At 41.5% G+C, this 16405-nt stretch overlaps 1 protein-coding gene across 1 annotated transcript in view; it reads left to right on the forward strand.

Annotated features, from left to right (window-relative positions):
• Positions 1-285: 285 nt before the first annotated feature.
• The window catches only part of PDSS2 (decaprenyl diphosphate synthase subunit 2), a 132356-nt gene continuing 116236 nt past the window's right edge, over positions 286-16405 (forward strand). Inside the window, exons 1-2 of the mRNA XM_075268161.1 lie at positions 286-312; positions 2966-3244. Coding sequence (XP_075124262.1) covers positions 299-312; positions 2966-3244 — 293 coding nt within the window. The 5' untranslated portion in view covers positions 286-298. The remainder of the gene's footprint in view (positions 313-2965; positions 3245-16405) is intronic.

A 16405-nucleotide genomic window follows, 5' to 3' on the forward strand; every position in this document is an offset into this window, starting at 1 on the left:
TTAGTGACATTTCTCATTTTACTTATTATTTCTCCCATGTTCCCTTATCTTCTCTGCTTACTTGTTTCACCCTTTTCCCCTTTTTACACACGTCTCATCTACATATCCCTCCTACTTCCTCCCTTTGGAACGCATATTCCTCCTACTTCCTCCCTTTGGAACACATATCCCAACTACTTCCTTCCTTTGGAACACATATTCCCTCTACTTCCTCCCTTTGGAACGCATATCCCTCCCACTTCCTCCCCATTCGGCTGTGGGCACTGCACTTCATTTCCTGTGAAGCTACCTCTTTGCCATGCTATGCACTAGGTAAGCTTTATCTGTATTATGTCTCTCACTCCTTGCTATTCAGGTGTCTTTTTCTCTAATCTCCATTGTTTTCACATCTTTGCACTCTGTTTATCTCTTTACTCTCATTTACTATCTTCTTATCTCATATATTTCATGCTATCTGTGTTTGTCTTACCCCCATACACTGTATCTATCTGATTTCTCTATACACCACCTCATACAGCTGTATACCATGATATTTACCCTGCTATATACCACCCAACCACATCTCATGATTTTTACCTTTTCTCTGTAGTCACAATGTTACTCCTTGCTTATACTTTTGGCATAACATCGTTCTCCTGGTTTCCTCTATATCAGGGGTAGGGAACCTTCGGCTCTCCAGCTGCTGTGAAACTACAACTCCCACCATGCTCCATGGGAGTACCAAGAACAGCAGAGCAAGTATGCATGCTGGGAGTTGTAGTTTTGCAACAGCTGGAGAGCCCTACGTTCCCTATCCCTGCTCTATATGTTTGTTTTCTACTCCTTTGCCTCTCCATTGTCTCATTACGGTTTTCATGTATATTGTATATAGTACATTTATTTATTTTCTCTATGATATTGAGCCTTGACCTTTCATGTCACATTGCTGATTAATGTTTGTTCGTTATTTCTAGATCTATTCCGGTGAAGGTCTAACGACCGAAACATCAAAACATTGATTGATCTAGTTTGCCTTTTTCAAATTTTTCTTTGCACTGTGTCAATGGCGTTTGTTCTATTGTAAAATAAATCACTACACCTTCCCAATGCAAATATAGTGTTTGCAGCAAAATTTATTTCTACTTCGAACAGTGACTGGGGCAGCCCCCCACCCCTGCAGGCGTAAGATATTTGTGTGTTGTCTGCTTGGCGTGCTGTGAGAAACTCAAAATAATGTCCCAGTTACCACATTTTAAACAACAAGCCCCACGTGGAGTGACCTATGTTGAGTAGGACATGACAGATTAATTCTTTCCTCGTGTGGGCCACATCCTGTATGCAACCCTAGCTGAACTCACATACACGTAACTGGTATGGGAAGCGTCAGCTATGGAATTAGGCAGAGTTCACACTTGTGTTATTCTGTTGTGTCATAAGAACAGAAAAAAAAACCCCTCCCCTTCTGTTTCTGTCTGTTTGTCCTCCTTCTCTCCCCCTCTTTTGTTTTTGTTGTTCCTCCCTTTTCTGGATGGTCTGGATTGTTCCTTGCACAGGGATTGGGCAGTGTGCCCCTCCCATGTTCTCTTGTTTCACTGTGTGTTGTGTTATTAAAACTTTTCAATAAAAATTACAATTGAAAAAAGAAAGAAAAAACAGAATTCAATCTTCTATGTTTCTGTTGAAGATGTTTTTTGACATCCTGCTAGCAATAAATACTGCTGCATACTTGTGCTAGTTCTGCCACATGTAGGCCAGGGCTGCACTATGACTTTTTGCAGCTCTACTGATTGATTTTAACTATTTATTGGCAGCTGCGGCGCTCAAGATCACAGACAATCAATGTGTTCACATGAGCTATAGCTAAATTGTTAAAATCAATTAGAAAACGTCTGGCCTTATGATGGGATCCATAACAGAGGCTCTGCAAGCATCTGGTTGCTTTGGTGTTTATATTTCAGTTTAGGCCCTGTTCCCACAGAGTAACGCGCCGCTTATTTAGACACGTACACACGTGTCAGAGTGAGACTGCTTTCACACGGAGTTACGCTCCGCTCATTCAGACATGTAAACGTGCCAAAGTGACCGTTGTAAAACAGAAACCCATAGACTTCAATGTGTGCTGGACTTGCGCGCGCTACACATTGAAATCAATGGGTTTAAAAGCCTCCCATTGATTTCAATGTGTAGCGCATGTAAGACCGGCACACATTGAAGTCTATGGGGTTCTGTTTTACAGCGGTCACTTTGACACGTGTTTACGTGTTTGAATGAGCGGAGGGTAACTCCGTGTGAAAGCTGCCTTAGGCGCTTCAAAACCGATCTGATTGACTTCAATGAGTGTCGGCTTACGCGTGCTACACATTGAAATCAATGTGTTCTAAAACCTCCCATTGATTTCAATGTGTAGTGCGCGTAAGACCAGCACCCATTGAAGTCAATGGGATCTGTTTTTAAGCGCTCTCACTGACACGTGTTTACGTGTCTAAATGAGCGGGGTGTTGCTCTGTGGGAACGGAGCCTTAGGTTGCGTATTGTCACAGATTCTGTAATGTTTGACACTGAATGCAGCTCTTTCTTTGTGGTAAAGTGACCCTGAGGACCCATATTGTTCACTCTTGGTAGCTTTTGTCAAAAGTTAACATAGGATGCACAAGCAGTACTTTTGTAACAATGGATTTATGTCCTCAATAGCAAAAAGCCAGAACAAGAGAGAACACTTGTAGCTCTTGAGTAATTATATTTACTTCTAATAAGTGGAGCTATGTTTCTGTTGATTCAGTTCCCTTTGTGCGGAACAGAAAAAGAATTCATTATAAAGATGACCTGTCGCCATGACCATTGTGAGAATTTTTTGGTGCTTGTTAGCCACTGGAGAGAGCTGACATATAAGGCTGTAAGAGCTACCTACTTCTGTGCAAACTACATTCAGATTCAGATGGACTTAGGGGCTATAAACTATAATATTTATGTTTGTATTTTTTCTTAGGTGCTGTGGTACAATGTCTTTGATGAAGTGTTCGATGTGGCCTTTAGGTATTTTGAGACAAAGCACCAGTGGCTTATGCGCAAGGCGGTCAATCAGCCTTTTTCCTGGCTCTCCTACAACTACACAATGGAACAAAGTAGTTTCTGATGCCGAAAAAATTGTGGGTTATCCAACGTCCTTCATGAGTCTTCGTTGTCTTCTAAGTGATGAACTAAGTAACATAGCAATGCAAGTCAGAAAACTTGTAGGAACTAAGCATCCGTTATTAAATACAGCCAGGTAAGGTTTTGTGCAGCTACTCAAAATATAGAACATGAAAACATTTCAACATGTATGTCTACAGATCTACTACATGTATTTTCAGTATAACATATAAGGTGCATTATTTTTCATATATAATTTTGTTTTGCACAGTATAATAAATTTGAGTAATACTAGGTTCACCCTAGTGTTTGGGTTTCTGTCCTTCAGTTCCACTTGGTGAAGATGGCGACCCCTACCCACTTAAAAAGCAGTTACCGTGGACCCCATAACTATAATGGAGTCTGTCAGGTTTCTGCCGATTTTGTGAGGAAACTGATGAAGAGAAAAGTCCTCCTTGCAGGGGTATTAAAATGTAAATAAAACCATAGAAATTGGGTATCCTCAGAATCAAACCGAAAAATAGAATATAGGTAACATGTTATTTTGGCTGCAAGGGTAAGTTCACACTACTGATACGCTGCCTGATTCTGAACGTTAAAACACGTTCAGAATCAGCGCGTATAAAGCAGTTCCCATTCATTTCAATGGGAGCCAGATAACGAGCGCTCCCCATTGAAATTAATGGGCTGCTTTTTTCACTACGAGCACTCCCATTGAAGTGAATGGGAAGTGCTTGCGTGTACGGCTCGGAATGAGCAGAGCTAACCGTACACGCGGGCACTTCCCATTCACTTCAATGGGAGTGTTCGTAGTGAAAAAAGCAGCCCCTTCATTTCAATGGGGAGCGCTCGTTAGCCGGCTCCCACTGAAATGAATGGGAACTGCTTTATACGCGCTGATTCTGAACGTGTTTTAATGTTCAGAATCAGGCAGCGTATCAGTAGTGTGAATTCACCCTAAAAATGAAGCCCATAAGAAAATCCACTCCATTCTGTTTTTTTTTTCTAACTTCCCAGTACATTATACAGAATAATTAATGGTAGTATCATGAAGAAAATTTTGACCTGCAAACATTAAGACCTCATATAGCTCTGAGAGTGGAAAAATTAAAAAGTTATGGACTTTGGAGGGGGGGGGGGGAGTCAAAAATGAAAAACAAAAACTGTAAAATGCCTGCGGCAGGAAGGGGTTAAATTATTATTATTATTATTTTTTGTATTGATCCTGAGATACAACCTATATCAGGAGCAAAACCCTCACTCCCTAGTACAACCTGTGACTTAAACCCAGACACCAGAGCCAAGAGAAAAACCTCTGAACAGGCTCAATGATTAACACATTAGGCTACTGGCCTAATGCCACACCAACAGAGAGGAAGGGGGGTATCAAGAGCCGGGTCTCTAAGGGACTGTGCCAGGAGACCTTGTTCAGAGGTTTTTCTCTTGGCTCTGGTGTCTGACAGACAGACTGACAGACATAGTTAACCCACTCCCCTGTTTGTTCCTCACAACTGAGGTTACACTTTGAGCACGGTGTTTAAACAATTTATGCTTTTGATTGTTTTTTAAGATGAGTTTAATAAAAGTGATGTTTTAATAGTATATATTCTATGGGTAGGTAGTGTTCCTTGCCCTTCAGTGAATCTTTGGCTATAGAATATACATATTGCTACTCTGTGATATATTGAGATACAACCTGTTATAGCTCAGAGTCATTTATTGGTTGCCACTGGCATATAGTCAGGCAGACTTAGATCAGCTGATGTTTTAATTTTCCCTGGGCTAGGGTTTTTTTTTCTTTATCAGATTGTTAATAATAAACCAACAATGTCCACTGTGGCACTTGAACACTCACACCTGCACTTGCATGTATTTGATATGCTTTCTGATTCTATATTGTCCTTGAATTATGATTCCGATTATGACATCTATGTTTAAGTAATGTATCAGATGACTTTGCCATATGTTTATATTGCCATCAGTAGACAGGCAGCACACTTTTATTCTGCAGTAGTGGGTGCAAATTCACACGCCTGAGAATTGCACTCCCTTAGTGGTGTTCCCACACCTTGACCCTCCCCTGGTCCCTTCTTTGAGTATCCAGGATATACCTGGCCTGTGGAAGGGCATTCCTGTCCGAAATACTGTCCTGTCAGAAATAATTTCTGAATTGGGTGTTCTATATCTGATTCTATTATCACGTTATCTGCAAACTGGATGTATAATATCTTGCAGCTGTTTACCCCATATGGATCTCAGTATTATTTCAAATAAATAAAATAACCATCTCAACATATGTGCGTATCACATTGAAACCAATAGGGAAAAAAGCAGCCCATTCATTTCAATGTATGCCGGCTCCCATTGAAATGAATGGGATCTGCTTTGTACGTGCTCATTCTGAACGTGTTTTAACGTTCAGAATCAGTCAGCGTATACTCAGTGTGAATGCACCCTAACTGTCTCTCTCACTGAGAAACAGCCCAAGGACCTTGCAGGACCCATATAAAGAAGTACTGATCTGTATCAATGTGTTTGAGGCGCTTTGGTTGTCATAGAAAGCTGTTTAGCTCCAGCATCAGTCTGTTTTTCTTGCACGTCCTGCTCATTCCTCCACTTCTTCTCTCCATAGACCTATATAGACGTGTGACTTGCAGTCTGTCTTGAGACTGTTATAGCTGGGGATTTCAGAGTGAAGGACAGTTTAACTGAGTACGTCGGGCAGTGAAACACCCCGATAAGAGCCGAAAGAGACATTTCATAAGAAAGTTTCTTATAAGCGCCTATGCTATTCATGTATGCAAAGTATGTTGGAACTTCCAAGTCATTGCTTGGTTCAGTTTTGCATTTACGAAGATCAATAATTACTTCTGCAGCATGTAAATATTATAAAATAACCAAACTGTTTTCAAATCATAATATTTGTGATGGCATGTTATTATTGCTGATGGAGGAGTTTGCTGAGATCACTGTGTGTGTGTCTGTGCGTGCACTCGATGGTTAAGATGCAGTAAAGCGTGTGCACAGATACACTAGTCTCGTACTTGTCTTAGCTCATAGATTATTGTTCTAATATATCTGTACCCAAGGCTGCTTCCGTTTTAGTTGCACCTTAAGGGGGCATTCACACAGAGTAACGCCAGGCGTGTATCACAGCCATACACGCCGGCGTTACGGCAGACTGCCGAACACTTCCCATTCACTTCAATGGGAGCGCTCGTAAACGCCGCTGTTATGAGCGCTCCCATTGAAGTGAATGGGAAGTGTTCGGCAGTCTGCCGTAACGCTGGCGTGTATGGCTGTGATACACGCCCGGCGTTACTCCGTGTGAATGCCCCCTAAAGTAGGCAAGGCCTAGAGTTCAGTGTAAGCAGAGATACGAAAGTTACAAAGTATCGGCTTTGACACCTATTCACACTGTTATAAGGCATTGGTGTGCATATTATATGACTGATATTTAGTATTGACATGCAGCACAATGATCTTATCTTCAAAAGAACTGTATGGTATTGATATGGTGATTTAGTAAGTTATATAAGTTTTTCTTACTTGTTTATCCCGCCTGGTTTAAAAACCAGCTAGATCCTTGTTATTTTGTTGTGAGTAGTATGAATAAGGGCCTGGAAGTTGTTTTGAATGGTGTTTATTTTAATTCTAGTGACTTGCTGCTTTTCTAAATACATATTCTTGGAATGAGATGGATGTAAATCTGTGACCCCCTCGCCTCAGCTTTTCTGTTTGGTTAATGATTTGAATCGATATCAGACGACACATTCATGTTGTCATGGTTACGGAAACGTAGAATGGATTTTCCATGGTGCATTTGTATCCCTTGCTACCACCGCTATTTAGTATGTGGCTTTCTAGCCAATTAATACCCTCCGAGCTTATACATGGAGCCGTGTGTTACACTGTTCTTTGCACTAAGAGCATTAGGTGGATGCTGTGCATAACTTTGTGAATGTGCATTATTTTTCACAATACCGCAGCTTACTTCCGAGATGTACTTGTATAAATATAAATATTTTCTACGTTTTTTTGGTACTTCGTGAAACTGTGTGAAGTAAACCCACTTTATTCTTTAGGGCAAGTACATATGGAGTTTTTTTTGAGGTGGAATCCACCAAAAATCTGCCTAAAAACACCTCCCAACTCTCCTATTCATTTCAATGGGGGTCATTTTTTTTCCTCTACCTATTTTTTCAGCTATAATGGGAAAAAAGCAGCATGATCTAACTTAGGCTGAGGCCCCACGTTGCGGAAACACAGCTTTTTTTTGTTGCAGATTTTGCTGCAGTTTTTAAGCCAAAGCCAAGAATAGCTAGGAAAGGAATGGGAAATATGTAAGAAGTTCTACCTTTTGCTTAATCCATTCCTGGCTTTGGCTCAAAAAAGCACAGCAAAATCTGCAACAAAAAAAAGCTGTGTTTTCGCAACGTGGGGCCTTAGCCTTAAGATGGATTCTACCTTACAAAGCCCATTGAAATCAATGTGAGCCATTTTAAAAAGCTGCTTCTCATTGATATCAATGGGTTTTGCAAGGCAGCTGATTGACAAATCAGCTACAGGGAAAAAAAAATCTGATACTGACTCCTGAATTGAAGCGTTCGGAGGCATTTTTGAGGCGGATTCCATCTTCAAAGAACTGTACGAACAATCCCAAAGTCTTTCATAAAAGGTGAGAAATGTTATTAAAATTGAAACAAATCTTTCAGTGCTTTAAAAGCAGTCTTCAACTGTATTAGTTTTCCATGAAGACATGAGCTAATTGTGTGGGGGCTCTCTTAGAACTATTCTGCACCCACTCCCAAAAACAGCATCCAGTTCCATACCTTCACAAAACTGTGAGGGACCTATGTATGACTATGTATACTGTGGGGATAACGTCTATCCTTAGGGAGAGACCACCTTCTCAGGTGTGTGGAGACTTATAGCCATAGTTGCTCCACTGCAAAGGAACATGGGAAGAATATGCAAATCTGTCTCCCAAGATGTAAACAGGGAGACAGTGCCTCTGTTATGCTGCCCTCTATAGCAAGCAACCCTGAACAACATGCCCGACTTCCCAGAAGCCTTTGCTGCATGATGCGAGGTTATAACCAAATCAGTTTCTCAGCTACGGACGGCACTGTTTCTGTCTCTTTGGACGTCATCAGCGCAGCCTAGAGAGAACTGATTTGCCCACAGGCAGTTCTATATACTGACGGAAAGCTGACAGTGCGCTGAGTTCAGCACACTGTCGGCTTTCCCGATGTGGGCCCAGTGTGAAGAGCTTACGGTCCCGGTACCGTAGCTCTTCTATGGTCAGAAGGGCGTTTCTGACACTCAGTCAGAGACGTCCTTCTTCACAGCACAGCCAATCGCACTGTGCTGTGAGAGCCGGGAGGAACGCCCCCTCCATCTGCTCGCAGTACTCGTCCGTAGACGAGCATTATCAGGGAGGGAGGGGGGGAGGCTGTATACTGTAGAAGCTTGTTTTTTGCTCAAAAAACCCGCAGCAAAATCTGCAACTATAAAAAGCTGCGTTTCCACAATGTGGGCTCTCAGCCTTATGCCGGGGCCCCACGGGACGGAAATGCCATGATTTGCCCGCGACAGAAATTTTTTTTTCCGCAGGAAAAATTGAGGTGTTTTACAGTAAGGGCAAAATGGACGGGTTTCTAGTGAAATTGATACCCACTTTTTGGTAAAAACCACGGTGCGGACATGACATGATTTCCGAAGCGGCGCGTTTTTCGAAATTGCAGCATGTCAGTTATACCTACGGAAACACCGGTGGTTTCCCCATAGGTATAGTTGTAACAGAAAGGAAAGTGGAAAGAGAGGAAACCATTGCAAACTTTCTTTCTAAAGGTCTGTGAGAAGAACTGTGATGCATTGCCACTGCGGTTTTTCTGTACAATTTTTTGCTGCAAGACATCCCGTGGGGCCTTAGCCTAAGAGAACTTTCTGTTTAAAGCGCTGCGGGAAAAACCACGGTGGGAATGCATCGAGGTTCTTCATGCAGTATTTTAAACAGAAAGTTCTCTGAGTTTTCCACCACAGACTTTGTTATAATATCTATGGGGAAGCCGTTGGCATTTCTGTAGATATAATTGACATGCTGCGATTTCCAAAACCGATTTCCGAAATTGGGCGTGGGATTCGCAAGAATCCCATCCACTTTGCAATTGCTGTAAAACGCCACGATTTTTCCAGGCAAATCAGTGTTTCCAATCCTTGGGGCCCCAGCTTAAAAGCATTTTCTGCAAATTACTTATTGATGGCCTATGTTGTGGTACGCTTTAAAAGGAAGTCTGTCACCAGTAGGGCTGTGTGGAGTCGGGGTTGGAAAAACAGTTACTGTCTTCAAAATAAAATGATTATTTTCAATTGTTATACAATTATTATTGTTTAATTATTGCTATACGTAGCTTATCATGTGTTTACTTCCATAGAAAATCAATCACTGGCACTTTAATACATTAGAGAATATTTATTGCTTCTGTCTGACCATGTCAGCCATTTATGAAGGTGTGGGAATCGGAGCAAGAGTCGTCTATGGAAAAATAGAGGTGCCAGAGTGGGTGTATTGGCCTACCTACTCCACAGCCCAAGTCACCAGAGCCCAACATATCAACCCAGCTCCGCATATGGATAGGCGAGGGTCACCTGAATCAAACAATCTTTTTCCCCTTTTGATCTTGCATGGCCCTCTGAGTTTTGTGACACACACTGCTGTTCATATTCTCAGCGCATGCGCAATACATGTGACTCGGACTAAGCAAGTATTACAGAAGTATTGCAAATGTGATAAGAATATGAGCAGCGGTGAGTGTGGTAGAATTTAAGGATAGATGAGATTAGATCTACACTAATTAGTCCGAAAAAGAGACTCTAAGGACTCATTCACATGACTATGTATACAGTCAGTGTGCGAGCTGTTTTTTTGACGGCTAGCACACTGACCCATTCATTTTTAGAGTCCCATACACATGACCATGTATTTTCTTGGTTTTGTGTATGAGGCCATGAGCTGTGAGCAAAACTCAGGACAGTTCCTATTCCTGTCCTTCTTGCTGACCGTGCTAACTGGCCCCAATGAAGCACGGATGACACAGATATGTGCCGTTCAATTTACGGTTGGCGACACAAACATGATTGTGTGCATGCCACCTAACCTGACCTAATCTATCTATTGGGACTGGGTTGATATGCTGTGTTCTTGTGACAGACTCCCTTGGAACTTGACAATTTTCATCTGTGTTGTTCATTCGTGAAATTTGTAGCAATTAATTTCTTCAGTAGTGCTACAATTTGATTAAAATCTAACATGTTAAAAAGCCATTTTATCTTTATTTCTGTGTAGTGCTATGGAATCATGTAGTTTGTTTCATAGAACTGAATCCATGCATTTTGGTGCCGCTATCACTCAACAAGAAGTGAATAGTTATTGAAACCTCATAATGGTGCAAGACTTGTTCTCCTCTTCCCTTGAATCTCTATTTATTATTCATGTAGTACAAGCATTGAGCGTTTTATTTTCGAAAGAATTGTGTAATTTCTTTCCTTTAAAAAGAGGCAGTAAATTTAGAGAAACAGTTAATGTAGTGCCACATTGCTTTGATGGGTAGCCAGGTCTGGCTTCAATGCATTGACAGCTGTGATAAGTGACTCTTATGTGATCGCTGAAGAACGGGAATCTCCAGCAGGCTGGCTGACAAAGCATAAACTGTGGGTGTTTGAGTGAGATTTTGCTCTCATCTGATTTTATTGCACTTTGGTACGTAAGTAGCTGATCTATTTAGAATGTGTTTTTATTCTTTGCTGGTTTATTTACACAATTATTCTAGCTTAGTTCTACATTAAGACAAAACCTACATTTAGACCATACTTACACTAGTGTTAAGATTTCATTTTGTGGGCATCTGCCATCCCCGATGGGTGGAACAGCATAGACTGATACCCAGTAACTTTCTATCTTGGATCTTTAAAATTCTTTAACAGAGCCTTAAGGCTTATCTCCAATTATAACAACTTTTCATAAAGGAATACTGCAGGTAAATACAACAAATTACATAAATCAAGCTTTCTTCTAGCATAGAAGTAGAAGTGCTAAGCTCTGCTGCACCTAGTAACTAGGAAGGCTCTATAGAATTTTCTGTCTCTAGTAAGAAAATGCTCTGCCACTGCACAGAATGAGACTGTATGTGTCTAGTCAGCAAGTGCTTGGTGATTATGACCTAAATAATTAAGGCTATTATTTTAGACCACAGCCTTTAAAAGCCATTCCACCTTTTAAAAGCCACACACCCTAAGGCGTATTGGGTCAGAGGGCAAAATGGATTGTAGTCTGAAGCCAAACGGCAAGTAATTGCCCATTTGCCCTCATTATGATTCAGCTTCGCAGGGAGTAGGGTGATGATCATAGCATTATTGGAGATTGTAGGCTTTCCTGAATAGGTGAGTCTTGAAGCTTGCAATTTTGGGGGGACAGACATATGTGTCATGGTAGTGACTTCCAGAGTATGGGGGATGCACGGGAGAAATCTTGGAGACAATTGATACAGAGTGGATAAGAGTGGAGTAGAAGGTCTTGGGAGGATCGGAGGTTATATGTTGACAGGTAGTGGGAGATTTGGTCAGAGATGCATGCAGGAGACTGGCTAGCGGTGGGTAACCAGTGAGGAGATTGGCAGAGGGAAGCAGCCGATGAAGAATGGGGGAAGAGATGGATTGAGGGGGGGGGGGGTGGGGGGTGAAAGCATTTGCTGAGAGGCCGTGGATAACATTGTTACATTAGCCTAAGTGGGAGATCATGAGGACCTCGATTAGCCTCATGTAGTTTCAGAGGTGAGGAAGGAGCAGATTCAATGGTTGTTCTTGAGTTGGAGGCGGTAGGAGGTGTTGAGAGTTTAGATTACTGTTGTGGGGCAAGAGAATCTAGAGGACATGAGCATGTGTTGGGGCGAACTGGTTTGTCTGGAGGGTTAGTTTGGACCCAACTAGAGATGAGCGAACAGTAAAATGTTCGAGATTCAATATTCTTCTCAAGTAGCCCCTCAATATTCGACTACTCGAATCGAATATCGAACCCTATTATAGTCTATGGGGCAAAATGCTTGTTTCAGGGGTAGGCAACGTTCAATCAAATTATACTTACCAAGTCCACGAGTGAGGGTCGGGCTGGATCCTCCGAGAAGTCTTCTCCGTGCAACATCCCCGCGGCATCTTCCAGCTCTGAATTCACTCTGCCAGGCATTGGGCCTGGGCAGAGCCGACTGCGCATGCCCGCACCACAAGCAGACATGCGCAGTCGGCTCTGCCCAGGCCCGATGCCTGGCAGAGTGAATTCAGAGCCGAAAGACGCCGCGGGCAAGCTGCACGGAGAAGACTTCTAAAGGTAGGAGAAGAACCAGCGTTGATTGGCCGACTGTATAGCATTCGGCCAATCAATGCTGGTTCTGCATCGAACTTTTCCATTCGAATAGCGAATGGTACTCGATCGAGTACGAGTATTTCGAATACCGTAGTATTCGATCGAATACCTACTCGATCGAATACTACTCGCTCATCTCTAGACCCAACATTTCCCAACTGTAACTGCTATTATTATACTCTGAAGTCTCTTCAGACCCCAGAGTATTCATAGTGGAGGCCCATGGGAGGTGAGCAAATATATATTTAAAAAAAAAAAAAAAAAAAAAGTGTTACCTTCCCTGTACTCAGGTGCTGGTCCTTGTTCTCTTCTGGCCTCACGAATGATGTCAGGGATCACTGAGGCCTTTGATTGGGCCTCCGCTAATTATATAATGACGTGTGAAGTTGATAGCATTCCAAAAATAAAGTTAAAAGGCTGGGGTACATTCTCATTGACTCATATGTACATTGCTTCTGCTGTATACCAGTGCCTAGATATGTGAATCTATCTGGAGATATGTATACTTTTGTGCGGTCTTTGGATTGTAAAGATATAGAAAATCCTTTAACATAAAAATCATGAAAAAACAGTGGGAAGCTAAGGACTTACAACTACGTAGCTCATTGTACATCAGTTTGACTTGAATTGCATTGCTCATATTTAATATGGTAAGCAAAAAGAAGGGCACAGATGGAAGCAAGTATGACTGCAGGATCAGACTACACGTTTGCAGTCTGTTACTGTGGAGATAATATTGAAAACTATAATATTTCCAAAGTTTGTTTATTTTTCATGTTAGTTGAATTGTTGCAATATCAGGAGATAATAGTAATACATTTTATTTATATAGCGCCAACATATTCCGCAGCACTGAACAATTTGTAGGGTCAAGTACAGATAAAAAGATACATTACAAAGAGATAGTCAGTCACTTCACACAATGGGACTGAGGGCCCTGCTCGCAAGAGCTTACAATCTATGAGGTAGAGGGGCAGACACAAGAGGTAGCAGGAGCGGCATTGCTTATACAGTGGTCAGACAATTTTATAATAGAGGTTACTGTCATTACATAAAAAACTATATGAGCTGTCACCATTCGTGTCCTTTAACATGCAGATGGTGCTTGGACATATAAAGTTAGTCTGAAATTGCATCATAGCAAGTGGGCTAATGTGGGAGTGGAGACAGAGGAGGGTTTGTGTTTAGGGATTCTAATTATAGTACGGAAGGGTTTACACGAGGAATTGTGATAGGCCTGTCTGAATAGATGCATCTTTAGTTTGCGCTTGAAACTGTAGAAATTGGGAGTTAATCTGATTGTCTGGGATAGAGCATTCCAGAGAAGTCTTGTACAGTATATGAGAGTGGGAGATTCTGATAATAGAGAATGTTAGTCTTAGGTCATTGAGTGAATGGAGAGCACGGGTTGGGTGATAGACACTGAGTTGAGGGAAGAAAGGTAGGGAGGTGCAGCATTGAGGAGAGTATTGTGGATGAGGGTGATAAGTTTATATTGTATTCTGTAATGAATAGGCAGCCAAAGTGACTGACAAAGACTGGAGGCATCGCTGTAGTGTCTAGACCATGGGTAGGGAACCTTGGCTCTCCAGGAGCTGTGAGACTACAACTCCCATCATGCTCCATTCACTTCCATGGGAGTTCCAAGAACAGCAGAGCAAGTATGCATGCTGGGAGTTGTAGTTTTGCAACAGCTGAAGAGCCAAGGTTCCCTACCCCTTGTCTAGACTGATGAGTATGGCCGCTGCATTCAGAATAGATTGTAGAGGGGGGAAAACCGGTTAGTAAGGAGTTACATTAGTCAAGGCGAGAGTGAATCAGAGCCACAATAAGTGTCTTTAATGTATCTCTGGTAAGGAAAAGGTATATTCTGGAGATGTTTTTGAGGTGGAGATGACACGAGCGTGCGAGTGATTGGATATGGGGGGTGAAGGAAAGGTCTGAGTCAAACATGACCCCGAGGCAGCAGGCCTGCCTAGGAGTTATAGGCATTGCAAATGTGTACATACATTTTATTAATCATCATAAATATCTTCGTAACTGCCATTTCAAAAAGCAAAATGAAATGTATACATGTTATGGAATTTAAAAAGTGGGAGACAGAGGAAAAAAAAAACCCAAAAAAACCCACTTTGGTCAATAATAGATTGAATGACTTGTGATTTAATGAATTAAAAGATTTAATCAGAATCTACATTTTTCCCAATTAAGCAGTCCTAAACACATCAACTGGAACGATAATTTGGCTATTGTGTTAGGATGCAGCCATGCGGCCTTTAATATCTACAATTAAAATCTGTAAGACATCAAAACAGCAAAAGGAAACATGTTTTTATATGCTCCAAGCTTATAATCATGTGTAAGCAAACTAACAGCCCCTTTATTCTACTGAAAGAAGTATTCCATATTAAACTGTTCCCTTTACATCTCAAAATGGTAGTCTTGGGAATGTAGCTATATGTTCTTGATGTTTTAAGATATATATCTTTAGTAGCTTCTGCCCACGACTTCGTCTGCGTGTTGGCATCGATAATCCGTCTGCTACGGTGTTTCAGCAGCTCTCAAGCTGGCCTGCTGCTGACCTTGTTCCTTGTACCTTTCTTGTGATTGTTCTGGCATCTCAGCAACCCGCTGGGACATCATATAATGAGCGTGATGTTGACGCTGATGATCTGCCTGCTCCGGTGTTTCGGCTGCTCTAAGAGTTGCTCGACGCCTAGCTTGCTTAATCCTCCTCAACTCCGCTTGAGGAGAAGTGTGTTGACTGCTAGTTAACTTCATAGCTCTGTTTTGTTTGTTTTTTTAAAGAATTTTGCGTCAAATTTTCGTTTTCCTGGCATGTTTAAAATTGGGAAACTGCCAATTTGGATTAAAGGGGTTTACCCATCTTAGTGTCTCAGCACTCTGCCTGCAGTGTCTGCTTCTCACTTCCTGTTTTCTCTCTTCTCCTTCTGGCTGAATGGGACACAGAACACTTATACAGATCAGATAATATGCAGATGCTTGTACAGAATGGACTCAATGTTATCTGTGTGTTTACATAGAGAGCTAACAGGACCAGGTTTTATCACCAAACTGCAATTAGCTGAATGATTGTCCTCCTGGCAAGAGCAGTTTAATAGTAGGATACATAACAGTCATGAAGCCATGTCATTTACCGGGAAAAAAGTATCATATGTGTTAATCGAGGTTACAAACTATCTGTGTGCCAAATTGCATCCAAATCTGTTCATCCGTTTTTGTGTGATTGAGTAACGCACACACAAACTTTCACATTTATAATATTAGTAGGAAGGATGTAACTTTTATTTGAGGGGGAATTAGTTATTGCTTACTTGTTTGGCAAGATATTTTCTTTTTTTTATTGATCTGAATTTGAAGAAATTTAAGAGAGTTCCTAAAAAGTGCAAAACAGGAAATGCTTTTGACCATAAAAAGGTGTATATTGTGGCTTACCAAAGTCAGCTGTGCTGCAGCCTCCTTACTGCAATGTGACATCTCCCCAGGAAATATTTTTAGGGTGTGAAGGTAAAATAAGTAACATCTGTTTTAGGCTTTATTCTGTGGCATGCTGAGGCCCAGTTCACATCTGTTCATGGGTTTCCGTTCGGGAGTTTGCTTGGTGACCCCCCAAATGGAAAGCTAATCCGCATAAAAAAGCGCTTACATAAGGAAACCCGTGGACCCCATAGACAATAATGGGGTCGGTGTGGCTTCCACTTTGTTTCCGCATGAAAAATGCGGAGAGAAATGTGCTGCTTTTTTTTTTTTTATGTCCAGGGTCGCTAAGAGGTTAATTTCATCCAATTATAACGTTTCAGTCCTTAATCAGTTATCTTAAAATAAAATACATTTTATTTTATTTGTCATTACATATAT

Source organism: Leptodactylus fuscus, chromosome 3, assembly GCF_031893055.1.
Source record: "Leptodactylus fuscus isolate aLepFus1 chromosome 3, aLepFus1.hap2, whole genome shotgun sequence".
In the NCBI taxonomy this organism is placed as follows: Eukaryota; Metazoa; Chordata; class Amphibia; order Anura; family Leptodactylidae; genus Leptodactylus; species Leptodactylus fuscus.